Source organism: Ostrea edulis, chromosome 6 (genome assembly GCF_947568905.1).
Source record: "Ostrea edulis chromosome 6, xbOstEdul1.1, whole genome shotgun sequence".
NCBI classification, from domain to species: domain Eukaryota; kingdom Metazoa; phylum Mollusca; class Bivalvia; order Ostreida; family Ostreidae; genus Ostrea; species Ostrea edulis.
This window is the reverse complement of record NC_079169.1, coordinates 2744166-2764756: the sequence shown is the minus strand read 5'-3', so window position 1 is coordinate 2764756 and position 20591 is coordinate 2744166. Positions and strand designations below refer to the sequence as shown.

Below are 20591 nucleotides of genomic sequence, written 5' to 3'. Positions count from 1 at the left end.
TCTTTCTCCCGGGATATAAATTGTGTGTCGTCAATACACGGATGACCTGATCAAACATAACCAGCCCTGCTTGTCGTATATTGTGTATCTGCATCCCTGTAAAAGCAACAAATGGATTCTTATTCATAATTTTTATTGCAAGGTGAAGATAACGAACAGTGATCAATCTCATATATATAAACATGTGCTGTGGAATCAAAGTTTGAGTATTCAGTTTTCGTGGATACCCATATTCAACGACATTCACACCACAAGAAAATACACAATGTTTCAACGAGAGAAAAAAAACACCCATAATTATCCATGAAATTGAATAATTCCACAATATTTTAATTTTGTGAATTGTTGCATATTTTTTACATACAAGTACAAAATGTTCAAAATTATTTTAACAATTGACATGCATAACAAAACTTCCATTATCCTTGAAAAACATGTCCATGACTCTAAGCACTGATGACTTGGTCCCTTCCCATTCATGTATACAAATGGTGTCACTTGCTAAGTTCATCCAGGATAATACGAGAGGCAATAGCTGCTGCAAATGCCAAAATAACTCCCAGTATTGCATTGTATGAAACACTGATGTTGAACACCTGTGAAAAATATATACAGGAAGGTAATTTGTTGCTATGGATATCATTATGTACATTCAGCAAGTCATTTAGGTATAATATACTCTTAAATGTGAATGCAACTTCTTGAGTACAAGACAACAAAAGTTCGGTGTAAGCTTGGCAGGCAGTTGACGTTTAATAATCTTATAACAAATTCACTAAATGGCAACTGGCCTGAACTTCCAAGCTTTTAAATGCAAATACTGTATGAAATAACAAAAACTCCCATCATTGATGTTAAAACCCACCCAGGAAAATCCATAGATAAAGTATATGAAAAAACTATGGAAACTTGTGTCTGTAAGCAAGTGTCGAGTTAAATGTCTAAGAGTGAATATCAGACTTATTCATTAAACAAGATGTGTTTGTGAAACACAAATGCCCCCGATAAAGGCCAAGGTCACAAGGGCAAATATCTTGGTACCAGTAGAAAGATCTTGTCAAAAGAAATGCTCATGTACAATATGAAAGCTCTAATATTTACAAGTTATGACCAATGTAAAAAAAAAAATTTAAAGTAGGTCAAATGTCAAGGTCAAAAGGTTCAATACCAACGGAAAAATCTTGTAACAAGGAATACTCATGTGAATTATCAAAGCTCTATCTCTTACTGTTCAAAAGTTGCAAGTTTTCAAAAAGTAGGTCAAATGTCAAGGTCACGGGGTCAAAAATGTTGGTACCCACGGAAAGGTCTTGTCACAAGGAATACTCATGTGAAATATCAAAGCTCTATCACTTGCTGTTCAAGAGGTATTAGCAAGTTTTCCAAAAGTAGGTCAAATTCCAAGGTCAAGGGTAAAAAATGTTGGTACCCATGGAAAGTTTTTGTCACAAAGAATACTCATGTGAAATATCAAAGCTCTATCACTTACTGTTCAAAAGGTATTTGCAAGGTTAAAGTTTTCAAAAAGTAGGTCAAGGTCACGGGGTCAAAAAATTTGGTACCCACGGAAAGGTCTTGTCACAAGGAATACTCATATGAAATATCAAAGCTCTATCTCTTATTGTTCAAAAGTTATTTGCAAGGTTAAAGTTTTCAAAAAGTAGGTCAAGGTCATGGGGTAAAAAATGTTGGTACTCACGGAAAGGTCTTGTCAAAAATGTTGGTACCCACGAAAAGGTCTTGTCATAAGGAATACTCATGTGAAATATCAAAGCTCTATCACTTACTGTTCAAAAGTTATTAGCAAGGTTAAAGTTTCAGACAGAATGACAGACAGGACAAAAACAATATGCCACCCGATCTTCGATCTCGGGGGGCATAAAAAGGTTTGTGCTACCTGCACTAGCATAGTGAGACTGGGTTAGAGTGACCTTACTCATGACATTGATACTTTCTTCCTATGGCCACGTCTTGTATTACTGCACATAGAAATTCTAACACATTGTATTGGGGTCCTGAAGTATTTGTGAAAATGTCCATTTAAGGAGGAATCACACTCCTGAGAAATACATGTAGGATATTGATGGAAAGTGGAGGACATGTGCAATGATATTTTGAAATTGAAAACTTTCAAAACCTTATTTAGACTTAAACTCATCAGTTGACATGTTAACTACCTAGCTACCCAGGTCGACAAGTAGATTTAAAAGGAATATACATTATGTATTCCTATTTTGATTAAAAGGAAGTCGGCCATTATGATGATGTAGAGTAGCTCCTTAAAACAAATACTTCGAAGTTTCAAAAGGGAGTCATCCATTATGATGTGCTATTCCTTCACAATAGTCCCTTTTCATCTTAATTTCAATTACTAAGACTACATTACTAGAGTGCAAATATTATGAATCTGGGTCTATGCTGATAATTATTTTAGTATAGTGTACTTCAAACTGACCAAGGAGTTTAAAGTAGTCCAAAATTAATCATGAATTTAATACAAAGTAATGCCAATGGGATTTAAGAAACTGTCATCAATAAACAGTGTTTGAAAGATGTGACTAGGCCGGAAACTTTTTTATTATACATGTAAATGGGCCTCTGCATAGGTTAACAAGAGTATCACAAACGGTACATAATACGCCCATGAAATGCTTACATAGGGTGTTTTTCTTGTGCTATAATTTGTAGCTTCAGGTAGTATCAGCCATCATGAGGCTGTGACAAACTTTCATATGAACAAAGGGTCTTGGCTTAAAAATCGAGATTTCCTCAAAATGGAAAAGTTCAACAACCTGTAATTTTTTCAAAAATGGAAGAAAATCAAAATCCTTCCCCAGATGCACATCTTCAATACCCATACCAACACTCCACAAAATAAGATGGTCCTCACTTGAAAACTGTGGGAGGAGTTGGGCAGACAAATTATGTACCCTCCATAGAATATTAATTTCCAAATAGACTAAGTTTAACAACCTGTAATTTTCTCAAAAATTGTAGAAAATCAAAGTCCATCCCACATGCACATCTTCAGTACCTATACAAACACTCCACAAAATAAGAAGGTCCTCACTTGAAAACTGGGAGGAGTAAGGCGGACAAATTATGTACTCTCCATAGAATATAATTTCCAAATAAGTTCAACAACCTGTAATTTTCTCAAAAATTGTAGAAAATCAAAGTCCATCCCACATGCACATCTTCAATACCTATACAAACACTCCACAAAATAAGGTCCTCACTTGAAAACTGTGGGAGGAGTTGGGCAGACAAATTATGTACCCTCCATAGAATATTAATTTCCAAATAGACTAAGTTCAACAACTGTAATTTTCTCAAAAATTGTAGAAAATCAAAATCCATCCCACATGCATATCTTCAATACCCATACAAACACTCCACAAAATAAGAATGCTCTCACTTGAAAACTGTGGGAGGAGTAGGGCGGACAAATTATGTACCCTCCATATAATCATTATTTCCAAATAAAGGGGCAAAACTCCTGGAAAAAAGGTCGAAATGGATCAAAATTGCAGTATGATCTAGAGTGACCCACAAAGAAGCTACATAGCAAGTTTCAGCATGATATGTGAAAGGGGAATGAAATTATACAGAAAACCCCGAACGGATGGACGGACATACAGACATCGCTGTACCATAATACATTCCGTCTAAAGACGGGCGTATAAAAATGAAGCTTGGATTTAAATTTATATCTAGGTTGGAGACAAGTCACCAGACTACAAATCAAGGTCCATAACAATGAAGAGAATTGGGCCATCGCTCAAGGAGGGTAAATTAAGATGTGCATGCGAGTAGGAGGGATATTGAGTCATGTGTTTAGGAGGGATATTGAGTCATGTGTTTAGGAGGGATATTGAGTCATGTGTTTAGGAGAGATATTGAGGGATGTGTTTAGGAGGGATATTGAGTCGTGTGTTTAGGAGGGATATTGAGTCATGCGTTTAGGAGGGATATTGAGTCATGTGTTTACGAGAGATATTGAGGGATGTGTCCAGGAAAGATATTTAGTCATGTGTTTAGGAGGGATATTGAGGCATGTGTTTAGGGGATATTGAGTCATGTATTTAGGAGGGATATTGAGTCATGTGTTTAGGAGAGATATTGAGGTGTGTGTTTAGGAGGGATATTGAGGTGTGTGTTTAGGAGAGATATTGACACATGTGTTTAGGAGATATATTGACACGTGTTTAGGAGAGATATTGACACATGTGTTTAGGAGGGATATTGAGTCATGTGTTTAAGAGGGATATTGAGTCACGTGTTTAGGAGGGATATTGAGTAATGTGTTTAGGAGGGATATTGAGTCATGTATTTAGGAAGGATATTGAGTCATGTGTTTAGGAGGGATATTGAGTCATGTGTTTAGGAGGGATATTGAGTCATGTATTTAGGAAGGATATTGACTCATGTGTTTAGGAGGGATATTGAGTCATGTGTTTAGGAGGGATATTGAGGCGTGTGTTTAGGAGGGATATTGAGTCATGTATTTAGGAGGGATATTGAGGCGTGTGTTTAGGAGGGATATTGAGTCATGTGTTTACGAGAGATATTGAGTCATGTGTTTAGGAGGGATATTGAGGCATATGTTTAGAAGGGATATTGAGGCGTGTGTTTAGGAGAGACATTGACTCATGTGTTTACGAGAGATATTGAGGCATGTGTTTAGGAGAGATATTGAGGCATGTGTGTAGGAGGGATATTGAGTCATGTGACTAGGAGGGATATTGAGTCATGTGACTAAATTGTATGGTTTTTACGCTTATCATTGGGTTGGAATTAATCCTGGGATTAACACTGTAACTGGGATAAGAATACATGCACGATATTAAACTATGTATCACAGTGTGTTCAAGTAGTGTTCTCGAAACATAATTACCTTCATCTGTAGTGGTTGTTGATTAAGGAAAGCCTGTATTTTCAGTCGGTCTTTTGTTGGATATATACACTGTAACAAACATTGTACTGATTAAGACTCTGTACAGATTCTCTTTGTCATATCGTCACCATGGAGAAGGAGATGTAGTAACACAATAGTGTGTGTTTGTGAGAGATACCCTCTACTGCATGTGTAATATTAATACGACATGAATCAGATTACATGTTGCTTTAACAAATATCTATAATTTTCACTGTTTTCATCCTTTATATTTCTTAAAGTTCAATGATAGCTATTTCCTGAATGAGCCACAGTTGTAAACAATAAGCATATAAATACAGATAAATAATATACCGTATAGTGCGTCTATTATAACAGTTGTGAATTACAAAAGAAATACAGGCAGAATGTAAATTTAAGAAATAAAATTCATCTCCGAAAATACACGAGGGTAAGACCTACAACACCTTTTCATGAAGAACTATACATGCTTTATATGAAGTGTATCGGCACAACGCATTGAAGTTCATACCCTCGTGTATTTTCAAAAATGAAATTCATGTCTTAATATATCTCTCGTGTTCAGCTGTACAAGCTAGTGCAGAGTCTTCTGTTGATTTCTACCAAAATACTGTTAAATGAGGACATGAAATTTTGACTAAATATGCCAAGATTGAACATGAAGGTCATAAATAAGAATCCTTGGCTATAGCTAAAAATTTTGAAATGTACATGATAAGGCTAAAATTCACTACCAGACATGTTTGTATGTAACTGGTTTTTGGTACCTCTCGTGATACTGAATTTGTGTGAAAATATATATGCTCATGTATACAAGCTGATAAAACTGCCAATCACACCTGAATTCCGTGGGGATCTGGGTTAGCATGGTCCTCAATACCCCTTGCTTGTCGTAAGAGTTGACTAAATGGGAAGGTCCTTTGGATGAGACTGCAAAAACCAAGGCCCCGTGTCACAGCAGGTGTGGCACACTAAAGAACCCTCCCTGCTCAAAGGCCGTAAGTGCCGAGTATAGGCCTAAATTTTGCAGCCCTTCACCAGCAATGTTGGCGTCTCCATGTAAGTGAAAAATTCTTGAGCGGGGCGTTAAACAATATACAACCAACCAACCTGAATCATCCTTTCCCCCTCAAAGTTGGCTTCTGCGTATGCTGATGTGGTTATGAAGAGGAGGATGAGTGGGGTTAGGAACTGGAAAATGTCGGGGACAGTGGCATTGTGACTGATCCAGTACAAGATATAGTCCCCACACCACAGAATGATGAACGCAATCCAACTGGCCATCCACCGCTGCAGGCAAGACGATGTCAGTCGCATACGACTCTGGTATCAAATAAAGGAAAAATAACTATATACAGCTTTCTTAATTTTCATCTAGAGGCAGTGCACATTACAATTCCGAGCCTTAAAGAACTATGAAGAGAATACAAAGTACAAGTATGTTATCAGGATATTAACAAGGAAGGGGGTGTAGCTACCTGTACACATGCAAGTGTTTCCACATCATATTCTCCAAAACAAGTCGGAATAAATCTACATTTCAATAAACAAACAGTGTAAAAAATGAAAAACTACTTCATTAGACAAGAGGCCAATGGGCCACATCACTCATCTGAGTCACCTTGGTCCTGGCCTCAAGACCATAACTGAGATTAGACTTAAGTCACATCAAAATTTTGATTACATGTACTTATGTCTTAAGATTTATCTAGATAAGTATGGATGTTTAAAAACCTGCAGGTTTACAGTGTGTAAGAAAATTCAAATGAAAGAAACTCGACTGTTTTAAAAGAAATTTAAAGACCCACCTATTTCGCCTTGCTTTTTAATGTGTGATCTGTGATTCTGTTTTTATATTTATTTATTACTTTTTCCCTAGAACATTTATGCCAATTGTGTTTTAGCTTTTGACTTAACATTTTAGAGTACTTCTTAGATACTTACAATTGTGGTCTACCAAAAAAAAAACCTCTAACTATATCAATCTTAATAATAATGTTTTATTTTGATAATTTTATAGATGCATGCAGTCATTTAATTTTATTTAATTGGGTTTTTTATTGTTGCATTCCTCACTCTGCTACCCTTGTAAACTGCACTAGAGTAATTTGTTTTATATAAGGCACTACATTGTATATAAATTTTATTAAGGTCTTCCATAACAACAGCTAGAAGACCTTCTACTGATTGTGCTGGTTAATATTATTCTTATTATTTTTTTTTTCCCTAGACGCTAACTTTGAAGCTTCATATCTCGCTCATTTCTGCATAGATTTTGCTCAAATTTTCAGGGTTTATAAACTTTACAGAACAATTTTAAAATCATGTACAACATTTCAAAAATTCCCTTCTGTTCACGAATTATTCCCCTTTGAATGAAATTTTAGGGGCTTTGGTTTCCAGACAAAGGCTCCGAGACTGTATAAGCTTGAGCAGAATTTGCATTGAAAATGAAAAGTAGGAGCATTGTAGTTGTGCACATCGTTTTTTGTTTTTTGATTACAGCGTTCGAAATGGTGGTTGACAGCTATAGGGTTAAAAAATTAGGACGCCTAAAGGAGCAAAAAATTACACATATTTTACTTTGTATCTTTTAAACTAAAAATATTTTGTTAAGACGTGTAGAACAAAAGTTGTGCAAAATGTTAAGAGCTTTCTTTTGATATCCCTAAAAAGGGGCTGGCCCCTTAAATTATGGATCTGGGGATCTTCAAAGTTTTCGCTTTATAACTCAAAAACGGTAAATATTTCAATATGGCTTTCACTGGAAAAGTTGTTTTTAAGTAACATCTTATTGATCTCATAAACATAATATTTTGCTCGAGTATTGTGTTATATATGAGTAAAAAACTTGACCCACAAACAGGTAACCGTATAATTAGGTAGGTGAATAGGGAAAAATATGCGTATAACTTAAATAAACTTGCTTTAATTGATAAATCTGACTTTGTGAAATGCTAATATTCTTTTAAAATAAGGTTTTAACGTGATCTACGGTTCCTTTAAAAATCATCTATTGACAACTTTTTTTTATTATTTAGTAGCTTTAATATAAACAATCGTTCCAAAGAAAAAAAGAGGAAAAGGTTATATCTCTTCTACGTTTGTTATTAAAACAACGATATATTTAATTGAAGAAACAAACCTTCAAGCATAGAATAACTCAGTCATTAACAACACGCATCTTACATACACCACGGAGTTTGTTTTTGTTTACAATTACATATCTGCCTCGAGGAACCATCGCGTGTGAACCAGGGCATGTACACAAAGTAAACATTGTCGTCCTAAATATAACACAGAATGTTATGTTTTTGATCATATTGGATTTTTCGAATAATTCAGTATTTCCGGGGATTTATATACTTGTTTATACGTCCCTGGTCTTACGTTTGATTTGTTTTAAATTCAAAACTCTAGAGCATTGAGTCAGGCATCAATTTTAAAATCTGCAATATAATATACAGTTCGTTTCTCAATCATGTTTAATTGAATGTGTGTTTATATCGGAGATTCATCGCTGCTGGACTAGCGATCTGTGATTTCATACTACTTTAACTGAACACACAAGCTTTACTCAAATTCTTCATTAATTGTGAAAAAGAAAATGGATACATTTTACAAACATAACAAATTATTTCTGAACATGTTTTGAAATCAATAGTTTATAATCATGATTAAACCAAATCTAAACATGCATATAGAATATTCAGAAACCCATGGCCGACCAGTCTCATTTCAAATGATTTGTTGTTTTATTGTTTAAAAACAATGACTTTGATTAAACATTGATTCAGATCTCCTGGTCCAAATTATGTAACTTTGGCATGTGCCCCTAGCGTGAAATTCATATGCGACTTCTGTGCGCACTGTGTACATAATTAATATACCTACATGTATTTACGCAGATAGATATTAAAGTTTAATAAAATATTCAAGATTTGAGAGCAATTTTAATTTATTTGATTTGTATGTATAAATAATTCAAACTCGATTATTCTCTTCAGTCTGAATATTATGCTATCATAATTTTGTTGCATGATAAAATATTGGTAACAGCTATACACCTTTATTGTATGTCCTGAGCCATAAATTTCAATGGCAATTTTTTCTTCATTATTGGGACTGAAAAGTTAAATGCTGAAAGAATTTAATCCCACATACATGCGCGCCTCAAAAGACTGATTCGTGGAATGAGATTATACACGCATGTACTTGAATAGTATAAATTAATTAAACACTTAACGATTAAAATTTTTTTAGTACACCTTCATAGCTTCATTTCAATGATATATATTAAATTCTCAAACTATTTCATAATTACATATGAGAAGTCAGAATCGCCAGCGTAGCCTAACTACTTATATCGTTACAGTACTTATCTTCCTGTCACAGTTGATTATTTTCTTTCTAAAAACTTAACTTGTATTCGTCTTTTGTAAAATCACTGGATAAGTATTTCAAATAATTTTTCCCGAGGTGATGTTACGTATAACATATCAAGAGGGAAAGAAGGCGAAAGTTAGATCCCACACACACATACTCATGTACGATTCCTGTATCAAATGTCATTTAATTTTCTATGTTTTATTTACAATATCAATCACAATTTCTATTGTCTTAATTATCACAAACTGTGAAACAGGAAATCCATGCATGCACGGTGCTACATGCATATGAGCACCTGTCAATCAATACCACTCGATTTTGGTATCGCGGAATCATTTCCCACGTTATAGGAAAAAAGTATATCTAAACACTGTTGGGAGACTGGAGCTGCTGTGAATTTACTGCACCGATGTATCTGCAGACTATTCAGGACCTGTTCTTATATCAAATAATGATATATCAGGTAACAGAGTATGTCTGAAAATTCTGTATTTGAAATTACCATCCATTACAGAGAATGTAAAGAGATTTGGTTATTGATCTTGACAAATGACAGATCATACCTTCCTAGTCACAGCATGGGTGGAAGGACAGGAAGTTCCAGTTCCTAGCTACCATCCAGTATTTTTGCAAACATATGCTTGACAGTATACTATACAGATCGTTAATTTACTGTCATGCCCTTTCAATCTACCTTATGTCTACCTCTTTTGTTCTTACCTATTGAGGATTTTCTGTTTGGTTTCCTGCCTCCAACTATATTGCTTTTTACGGACTTGAGTCGTGACTTTTATAATGATAGTACGCTGATAAAAATGTCTTTGCGCGTTCATTTTGGTGTTGAAAATGAATACACATGCTGGTCAGTGGAATATGTTTGGATTTAGATTTTTTTAAAATAAGAATTGAGATAGGACTTTAAATTGATACATCATTTTATACATACTTACAACAGATTTTCATGTTAACTGAGGCTGCATTAGGACCTGACCCAAGGACATATGGTCAAGTTTAAGGTTTTTATGTCAAACAGCTCCGACGGAAGACCTCTCGTTGCTTTGCAACGAGCTTTGCTCTAGTTTATCATTATTATCTATTAAATGCAAACATATTCTAAAACATTTTAAATGTTTATGAAAATTATTTCAAAAGTAATAGTTAGATTCATTGCGGTGGCCTACCGTAGAGGTTAGAGCATTTGCCCCGCATGCGGAAGGCTGGGGTTCGAATCCCAGCTGCAACAGATCTAAGTCATTAAAACAGGTAGTGACAGTTCCATCGCCAAACGCTTGGCATCAGGTGTGAATGTCACGGGTCCTTGGAGATGACCTTAAAAACAGATATCCCATATGTCACAGCAGGTGTGGCATGCTAAAGAACCCTCACTGCTTAATGGTCGTAAGCACCAAGGAAAGGCCTAGATTTGAAGCCCTTCACCAGTTTTGGTGATGTCCTCATATGAGTGAAAAATTTTCTCAAGAGACAATTAATTTAAACAAGATACAATCTATCAATCGAAATTTAAACTTAAAATATATTCTCAGTTTATGGTCTTGAGGCAAGATATTGTTCAGTTGTGATTTCTAAAGGATCTTTTTTAATCTTTATTGCTATGAAAAGGTTTGACCCCATTTTGTGGCCCCAATGGTCATGACATAACCAAACTTGAATTTCAAACAACATAGGGTATGCCTCAATATCAATATAACTAACATGACTTTGCTGTTCTGGAGAAGGTCAAGGTTAGTGATCTTGGTATGAATTTAAATGAAAGGTCTTGTCATAAAAAGTCTACATATACAAAATATGAACACTACTTTAAATTCTTCAGGAGATATTAAATAAGCTAGGTTTTCTTAAAAGTAGGTAAAACTCCAAGGTCAAGGTCAAAATGTTACAAACTTGAAGAAAGATCTTGTCACAAAGTCAATCTAATTAAAATTGGATCCTATGATCTGTTCATCTACTATCGCTACACTAGTGTGTTGTATATTAGAAAATCTTGTGATTGATCTCCGCTGAGCTTATTTAGAGTTATTCTGACCCATAACAATCCATACAACTTGGGAACATTTGCTTTTGAATATGATTTAGTGTGGCCCTTAATTTCTCTTTTAAAAAATGTATAAATTAATTTCCTGTATACTCCCATACAAAACTTTTGATCTCCTATATTGTAGCCCTACCCTACACCCAGGGCCCCTGAATTGAACAGACTTGAATTTGAACTACCTTAAGATACTTTCACATATATTAATATGACTAAACTAATGATATTCCTGTGTAAAACTCTGATTCCCTAATGTGGCCCCATCATCCTTCAGGGAGTCTTTATATCTGTACATTTTCATGTAAAACGTTGATCCCCTATTGCCTTGGACCCAATGAGGCCTCAGGCCCCAGTAACCCTGGCAAAGTATCCCATCCTACCCTTGTCAAGTAGAATCACTTCAGGATTAACCATGATTCCCCTGAAGCAACCACTCGATCTGTCTGAATTTGACAGTTGTCAATGATCACATCATTTAATTCGGTCAGCAAAGTTTCCTTCTGTGTTTTGATTGCAGACGAACTAATAAAATCCCAGACTCAGTTTCCTGCATTTGAGTGTTATACACTGTAAGAGATGCACATGTTCTGACAGCAGTAAGATTCAGCGAGTCACTGGTTAACAGAGCAATCATGGTTATCCTGGAATGATTCAACCATCAGTTTACCAGTCTCATTGGTTAAGAGCATTTACAGTGGTTGAATTGAGAAGGAGGTCATGGTTCGAGTCCAGCTCATATCTTGGCTAACATCAAAACAAGTAGTGACTGTTCGTTGCCGAACACTCGCCATTTATAAAGATAAAATCATAGGTCTTTCAGATGAGACCTTTTCAAAAAATCAAAGTTGTATGGGCTGGTAAACATTGGCACAATAAAGAACCCTCACTGCTACAGCTCAGAGCGCCTGGTGATGTATAGATCTTACTGGTAGTTTATAACACTTCACCTACAGTTGGTGATGTTTCAATATGAGTGAACAATTCTCAAAGGGATAGAAAACCAAACAAATAAACTGCATGTTATCTGGTGCTAACTAAAGAAAGCATTCTGTGTCTATAAAACATTCGTCACTCATAGACAACCTCCAGTAGTAATGGGGAATCTGATCTAGGCTCAGCACAGACTTCAAGGACGATTTATGAACTGAACACTTACAGACAACCTCCAGTAGTAATGGAGAACCTGGTCAGGGCTCAGCACAGACTTCAAGGATGATTTACAGGGTATGTCTTCACTCTCCTCAAATTCATCCTGTAATGATGATTGAAAGATTTTACAACTGAATCCAGCTAAATTTTAAATATGCTATCTGATAAAAATTTTAGTTTTAGTTTGTACTTCAAAAGAAATAAATGTAAACTTGCTTATCACGGGTATGCTGCTTTCATGTAATGAAAATTTCATTAAGTAAATGCAATGACGTATAAATAAGATTTAAAATCTAGACGCATTTCCTTACTGGGTTTCCCTCGAAGTCATTTATTGACCCTGATATGTTCACTGTGCTGACAGAATTCTCCTGAGCGGCAATGTCCTCAGTATTCTCTGTGCATGACTGTGAACGATTCATTTCTGGGGCAACATTGTCATCCCAAATGAAAAAGTCTGTTCCTTCACCTGCAAAAAGTATAATACTCTGCACTTATTTTTCATTTGCATTTGGACTTACATCTGTCGAGCCTAAAAAATTGGGACAAGTAAAATGTTTACAAAAACGAGCAAGCCTCGAGCTCTGAATTACAAACATAGAATAAATTCAACACTAGTTCGATGAAAATGTACAATGTACATGTTATTATTTTGCAAGTTCATGTATGTTTCTGATGTTATCTTTTATACAGTAATTACCAGTACAATAATTAATCCTTAATCAACATTATCATTTCTTTTTCTACTCTTACATAATGATACGAGAAGATTCCAACATGAGCAAAGATATGTTAAAAATAATGAGAAACGTGAGAAAACAATCCAAGCATGCTCAGAGAAAAGACTTTATGAAGAAAAAAGACAGATTTCTGTTAAAAGAAAATTTTATACCTCGGTATTACCGTATATACCTCAGTACTAATATTTCTCTTAAGAATTGGAGTAAATTCAATTCAAAATACCATATTTACCAACTATGGAATCAAAATCCAACTGGCTGTAAAAATATACCTTAAAAACTCTAGATCTGACTACTGATGTGTGTTCAAAATGTTTATAACTGTGTAATCGCGTCTTTAATTAAGCAGAATGACATGAACACTTATGTACAAGTTGTGTACTATTGTACCTAGGCTATACAGTGTACAATGTACTCGCAGTGTTCAGTGATATTTGAGGCAACACAGCGATATCCTAGTAGTCACTATAGCTCACACACTGCCACCTGAAGTGTTTATTAATTTCATCCCTCTTTCCGTTTTTGTAATCGTTTCATGCTTTTTGTGAGCTTTATAGATTCACCTTTTACCGTTATAATAAAATACACCAGATTCAGTCAATCTTCAGAGAAATTATCGCCACAAAAAAAATTATAAAAAGGGGGGGGGGGGTGTTGTGTTAAGTACAGTATCCATACTTTAGGTGCCTGTGAGCTCACACACTGACTGTATGAAATGAGAATCTGTCAATTAGAACCCTGAAAATTTTTCTATGTATTGTTCGAGTTTTAAAGTATACTTAATCGAAAGCTTTAAGATGCATGTTACAGGAGGGTATGAGATACCATGCAGCAATTACAGCAAATTACAAAAGACTGGTTGAGTTTTCAATTGCCTGCTGGATTGATCAATAGACTTTACAATTTGGTCAGCAAAGTATCACATTTGGTCTGAATTTAAGGTCACAAAGTTACTCAGGTATGACAAAGAATTGACCATGCACTCTTTTTTTTTTTCTCAGTGTGAGTGACAACCCCGTAAATAAGATAATTTAACACTTCAGTTTTACTGATTATTTCAGGAAAAGAATTTCTCTCATTGTATAAGTCAATAATTTCTTTGTTTCTTTCTTCAGAAATTTCTTTTCCATTTCTAAAATATCTCCCCCATTTAATTTTTTCATGGTTATAAGCTGAATAGGTGTTGCATGTAAAATCCCCAAAGGTAGATGTGCACTAACCAACCCTAAAAACTATAAATAGAGTAGAAGACTGAACCTAAATGGTTTAGCTATAACAAGAATTCTATTGGTCAGAAACAGTAACAATAGAAGAGTATTCTGTAAGTTTTCTTTGTGTGATATGAATGGACTGTAAAAGCAATCTACGCTTGAGTAACTTTGTGATCTAAATTCAGACCAAATGTGATTCTTGGCTGACCAAATGGTAAAGTCTATTGATCAATCCAGCAGACAATTGAAAACTCAACTGGTCTTTTGTAATTCACTGTAATTTCTGTCTGTATTTGATGATACGCACCTTTAAGTCCACCACTGTCATTAACAAATCTGTGATACATACATGTATATACAAATGTATATGGCATAAAGACATAATTAATTTGAGAAAACAGCCAGTTTTACAAGTCCCTGTTTAAATATCGTAAACTACATTTTCATTCTTTAATAGATGAAATTCATTTAATAAAGTCAATATTTGCATACTTCAAAAAAAAATTAAAATTAGATGTATTAATGATTTCATATTCAGTGTCAGTCATTAAAGAAATTAAGTTATTATACTGTAAATACTATTACTGCATAAATAGACAACTCATTTTATGTTGTCTATGGTTATTTGTTTTAAATTATTGGGGACGTATAATATCAGGGAAACATAAAGTTAAATCTGCCAATTATGCAAAAGTTGCTTCAGGAGAGTTTTCATTGTTTATATCATCCCTCATAACAGAAACAAAAACAACCATGACACGATTAAGTTCATTTCTTATACATGCACTGTAATGTTGTATTTCAATATTTTGTAAGGGATATAATTTTTTTTAATGATTATAAAATTGTCTATTAGCAGAGTAATTACCGTTTTCTAAGTAAAATAGGTAATTGTAAGTTTATAAATAAATGATACAGCTTCGAGATTCCTCAGCCATTAACCTCGGACAAACTTTTGATTATTATACACATTAATTTTTCCCTATATATAACTAATATGATTTAGAATCCCAAATTTTAACTATTAATCCAACTCTCACAATTGTGGTCTATTGACTGCATGGTTCAACAGTTTACGAACTGTTGACTGGGCAATAGTCTGCCCTATTTCTATTTCTAATCAACAAACCATGTGCATGCATCTAGTAAAATCAGTCTAACAAGATGTGTTTCTGAAACACTGATGCCCTCAGATTGCAACAAAGTGGAACAAGGTCAAAGGTTAATGTAAAGGTCACCAGGTCAAAGATTTTGGTGATAGTGGAAAGGTCTTGCCACAATAAAAACATACTGGTACCAAATATGAAAGCTTTACATCTTGTGGTGTAAGGTTAAAGTTTCTTATCACAGACAGATGGACTGGCCAAATACTACATGTATATGCCCCCAAATATAGCATAAAAATGAAGACGTTTATAACAAAACAGTTATAGTCTGTGTCCTTGGACAACAGCCATTTTGTTTTACCCTCAAATAGATCAACCATTAAAGGCTGAGGGTAAAAGATTTGTTCTTGGGTCAAACAAAACAGCTGTTGTCCGATGACACAGTCAATATATGTACACTGTTTCAATGAGATACAAGAAATAATTATATAATGTCAAGTTGAAAGGTTGATGAGAAATATAATATTATATAAAAAACAGGTAAGTTTCTTACTGACAAACATTAAAGGTAAATGAAAATGCTAAATGTTATAGCAAATGATGCTACATATAATTATTATATATATATATACATTCAGAACAGTGTTTTGGATACAATAAACAAGTATGAAAAATAATCATAACTTTTTAGACATCCGATATATTTGTACATGTAAGTATATTCCTTACCATTACCACTTTCTATGTAAAATCGTAATTGTACGTTATTGAATATTTTTTTTATTTGACACTATGAAATTGACATCATTTTTTCTTTCATAATTTTCAGCAAAAAGTAATTTTATGGTATTTCATGCTGGGATTTTTTTTTTTTGAGGGGAAGGGGGCATTTTATTTGAGGACAGGCATGATCAGACACCTTGATAAAAGAATAATGAATATGTGCAAAATGAATAATTTATATGTGAAAATAGTGTCTGCATTACATCTGCACTCAGTGAAAATAGTGTCTGCATTACATCTGCACTCATCCTTTCAGAGCAAGTGTGGGTCACTTTTCACACTTTTGGCTGTACTTTGAAGAAATTGTGGGAAATGATTCATTTCCATTCTCATCGAAACAACCACATTCAAACAAATTATATATATTATCACCACCTATATATGTTTTTTTTTCAGTGGCATCAATTTGTGTTACTAAAGTGGGGTGGTTTTTTGACATTCCAATCTTTCAAATTTCTAATTGAGATGTCTTACAGCATATATTATACTATTAATGTACCAAATATAGCTTTAGAATCCATTCAAAAATGGGGTTGTAATGAGTTCTTGATGATTTATTAAGGTGACATACCTGAGGTAACATGATTAAGCTGAGATAGATGTATGGGTTCCTGTCTCTGAAATTTGTCCATGTAATGTTTTGCATCTTCTTCCAGCAGCAACATAAACTTTCTCAGACCTACAGAACATAATCTTAAAACAATTACTAACAAGGCAAACAGTATATTTCTGAGAGAGAAGATTTTGTTTATACAGTTATGATTTTGTCCAGCAGTTTTATAATACATTTAGTTGCATAAATCTAGAAATGTTTGTGGCAAAATGGTATCAATTTTTACATAGTAATGTCTGTTAATCAAAATTTTGCAAATCTGAACTTATAGAGTTGCTAATTAAGCACATCACTGTTAAGCAATTCCAAAGAATATATTTTTCATGAAAATACTTTTGAAAATTGGTAAAGAAATTCATTGACAGCAGAAATACGAAATATCCAGTGAATTACAAGAGAAAACTGATATGTGTATCATTATAACATTGAAATAAATAAATATTAAAATAAACCATGATAAACAATTTGAAAATAAAAACAATTGCATCATATATTTTTCTAAGTTGCCTGACAATATAATTCTTCATGCAATCCTGAGTTGATCAGTTTTGAAAAAGAATTTAGAAATACAGTGCTCCCTCGATATATTGCCCCCTATTATGATGTCACCCAGCTTATTGCCTGAAAATTCTAAAGAACAGATTTCTTCCTGTGTTAACACTCGACTCCTGCTATAATGACAACCCTGCATAAAGCCATATGCCACTGATTTTCACAAACAATGGTAAAAATTTTATAGGGTTTACCCTCAATAATAATGCCAATTACCTAATCACAGTTATCACCACAGTTATCAGTCCGTGACTGATTAAAAGTCTGGTGGACTGACTGACATTTACACCAATCAGTCTGATGCAGCTGGTCAATTTTCCAAAATGTCACTTTTGGAAAACATACTTATGGAATCTTCAACATGCAAATTGGCATTCCTCTGAAGATATCAGATGAACCCGATAAGTAAATATATTAATCACACATAAGTGTTACAATATTATCAGAGGCATATTGAGTTAGATTTCATTCAGTTTTAAATTAATAACATTAACGAAATAGACTGTTCAATTTCTTCTGGAAAACTCTAGTGGACTGGTAAATATTTCTGAGGACTGGTTAATATTATACTCTGTCAGACCGACTGGAATGGTGACATAAAAAGTTTGTTTCAATTTAAGCCCTGCTTTGGGGGCAGTGCAGTGAAGTGTGACAGCCTGGACAAGATAAACAGGTGGTCAGGTTAATTACCAATAATTGCTGAATAAACCTCATGATTATCTAAATGTTAATACAGAATGGAGCATGAACTAAGTTTTCAGAATTGAATTTCTTTTGACTGTGCAGTGAATTGTCTGTAAGGGTGAATTCGTTATATTGCCACCCCCACTTTATCGCCCAAAAGTGGTCTAGAACAAAAGATGGCAATATACCAAGGCAGCATTGTAAGTTTCTTTGCATACCAATTGTGTGAGTTCTGCACACGGACAATAGAACACAACACACAAACAAATTCCAGATCAGGGATATGGTGCTGAACGTCACGTGGGACGCAAACATAACATGGCAGATTGCGTTGTGAATGAAGATTGCGTCACAGTTGTCTGGTCCAAACACACTGTAGTCTGTGTAACAGTTTATGACTATCATAGCCACACTGAGGAAAATAACCAGTCCTATAGCACTGATCTTGAAAAAGGTACGGGAATGAATGCGAACACTTTCAGAGAAATTGCGATTAGAAAACAGTTTCCCTGCCAGTCTCTGTGAGTACAGCCCTAGACATACCCATCCAAAACCAATCAAAATGTTAGAGCAACCGATGGTGAGGGTTGTTTTAGAAAGGCTGCTCCTGATGTCATACACAGTATGCATCAGACCAGCTGATGAAAACACAGCGGCAATAATGATAGTGGCACAATGTAGGAAAATAGCTAAGCAGGGGTCCTTAGTCTGTCCTCTCAGCCTGATACCCAGTATCTTAACTAGACATTTCCAGGCCCATTCTGGAAGCTTTCGTGAAGAAGGAAGTTTCTTCTCCTCAACAGAATTTAAATGTGAGGGAAATCTTTGTCGACGAGAACTGGTTAACCTCTGATAATTGGTGGCCATTTCTCAACCACTGAAAAAAAAAATTATATCCTATTATATACAATAAAATGTCTTAATGTCATATCCAATTGATATCTTATACATGTATATCCAATTGATTATATCATATCAAAGGAATCATAACTGGTAATTTTGTCTGTAATAATAATAGTAGGGGTCTATACTACTCATTCTATACTATACCACCCCCTAATAAAAATATTCTTTTATTAGGGGCGGTATAGTATAGCCCCCAACAATTACCATTAGACAAAATTACCGGTTCCTGTGATTAGTCACATGTATACTAGCCTGAATAAATGTAGCTTGTTAGGGGGGGGGGGTGTCATATCAGAATCCCATTTTTTCCTCAGAGAGCTACAGTTCTGTGTCTATATACATGTATGGTGTATTTTTCTCTGAACCCCCATGCACAGGCACTCGACGTTTTAAATATCTATACCCTTGTAAATATTATGTTTAGAGGAAGACAATTTTTTTATAATAGATATTCAAAACGTCGAGTGCCTGTGCCCCCATGTGTGTACACAGTATAACGCTCTCTACAGTTTTCCAATAAGCCTTATAAGGGGGAGGGGCACAATAAAATTCGAATTTGATATTATTCCCGGTCTGGTAAGATAAAATACAAGTGTAAAAAAAAAGAACTGTTGACCTTTGAATCTTTGCAACTTGACGCTAATCAACTGGAATTCCAAATTGCTATGTTCAATAAAAAATCACCGTTGTCTATACACCATCCCGATCACTGACAGTTGCGCTCGCATCTGCTCACGAAAGTAAAATCTGAATGCCGAGCCCGATGATTAAATCTATAAATAGATCAAGGCCTTGGAAAATTGAATCAGGAGAGAAGGACAAGTCAGGATGGCAGCAAAAAATACAATGAGAAGCATTTTTAAAAGGTTTGCTCATGTTAGGTAAGTCTTCATATTGAGTTGTCAATTGCATCGTATGCTGTTTTGAACGCGCACTTCGGCCTAGCTGTATCTCAGATACAGCTGTAGCCTAGCTGTTAAATCTCGCAGCATGAAGTCACAGAAGTGTACCATTTCAATTTTTTTATATCTTCATATACATACATAAAGGTTATATTATCATGTTTTACGTACATGTTATCAAGATTAAGGATAAGATATTCTAGAGGGGGGAAGATACCCCAGTTTTAAACTTTCGATGATTAACGTCGTCCTAGAAAACGTGCCTGTGTAAACAGGTGATTATTTAGCACGTTTGCAGACGTGCTAAATATTTCTTTTCAAATTATTTGTTATGTAATTGAGGAGGAGATAAAATAAAACGTATTTTTGCATGTATGCAGTTTTAAGCAAACAAGTGCATAATTGATTTGTGGCAGGTAATTACTGTACAGTATCAAAGTAGAAAGCGGAGATCAAAATTCTTTAGGGTTTATATGCTACTAACTGAAAATTTTATCAGACCAATGGTGATGATGATCCACTAATTGATAGTGATTGCCACATTCATTCATCTTTGAAAGACTCGGGACCCTTAAAAATCAAAACCGG

The 20591-nt window shown here is 34.7% G+C and overlaps 2 protein-coding genes across 2 annotated transcripts in view; one reads left to right on the top strand and one right to left on the bottom strand.

Annotated features, from left to right (window-relative positions):
- The window catches only part of LOC125646223 (uncharacterized), a 40413-nt gene extending 20566 nt beyond the window's left edge, over positions 1–19847 (bottom strand). The window contains exons 1-8 of the mRNA XM_048872421.2: positions 19718–19847; positions 18414–19072; positions 16918–17025; positions 12818–12975; positions 12514–12609; positions 6029–6241; positions 4898–4966; positions 499–596 (exon numbers count right to left, since the gene is read on the bottom strand). Of these exons, the coding sequence (XP_048728378.1) occupies positions 499–596; positions 4898–4966; positions 6029–6241; positions 12514–12609; positions 12818–12975; positions 16918–17025; positions 18414–19062 (1391 nt within the window). The 5' untranslated portion in view covers positions 19063–19072; positions 19718–19847. The remainder of the gene's footprint in view (positions 1–498; positions 597–4897; positions 4967–6028; positions 6242–12513; positions 12610–12817; positions 12976–16917; positions 17026–18413; positions 19073–19717) is intronic.
- The window catches only part of LOC125646214 (hydroxyacid-oxoacid transhydrogenase, mitochondrial-like), a 12335-nt gene continuing 11591 nt past the window's right edge, over positions 19848–20591 (top strand). Inside the window, exon 1 of the mRNA XM_048872405.2 lies at positions 19848–19982. Coding sequence (XP_048728362.1) covers positions 19930–19982 — 53 coding nt within the window. The 5' untranslated portion in view covers positions 19848–19929. The remainder of the gene's footprint in view (positions 19983–20591) is intronic.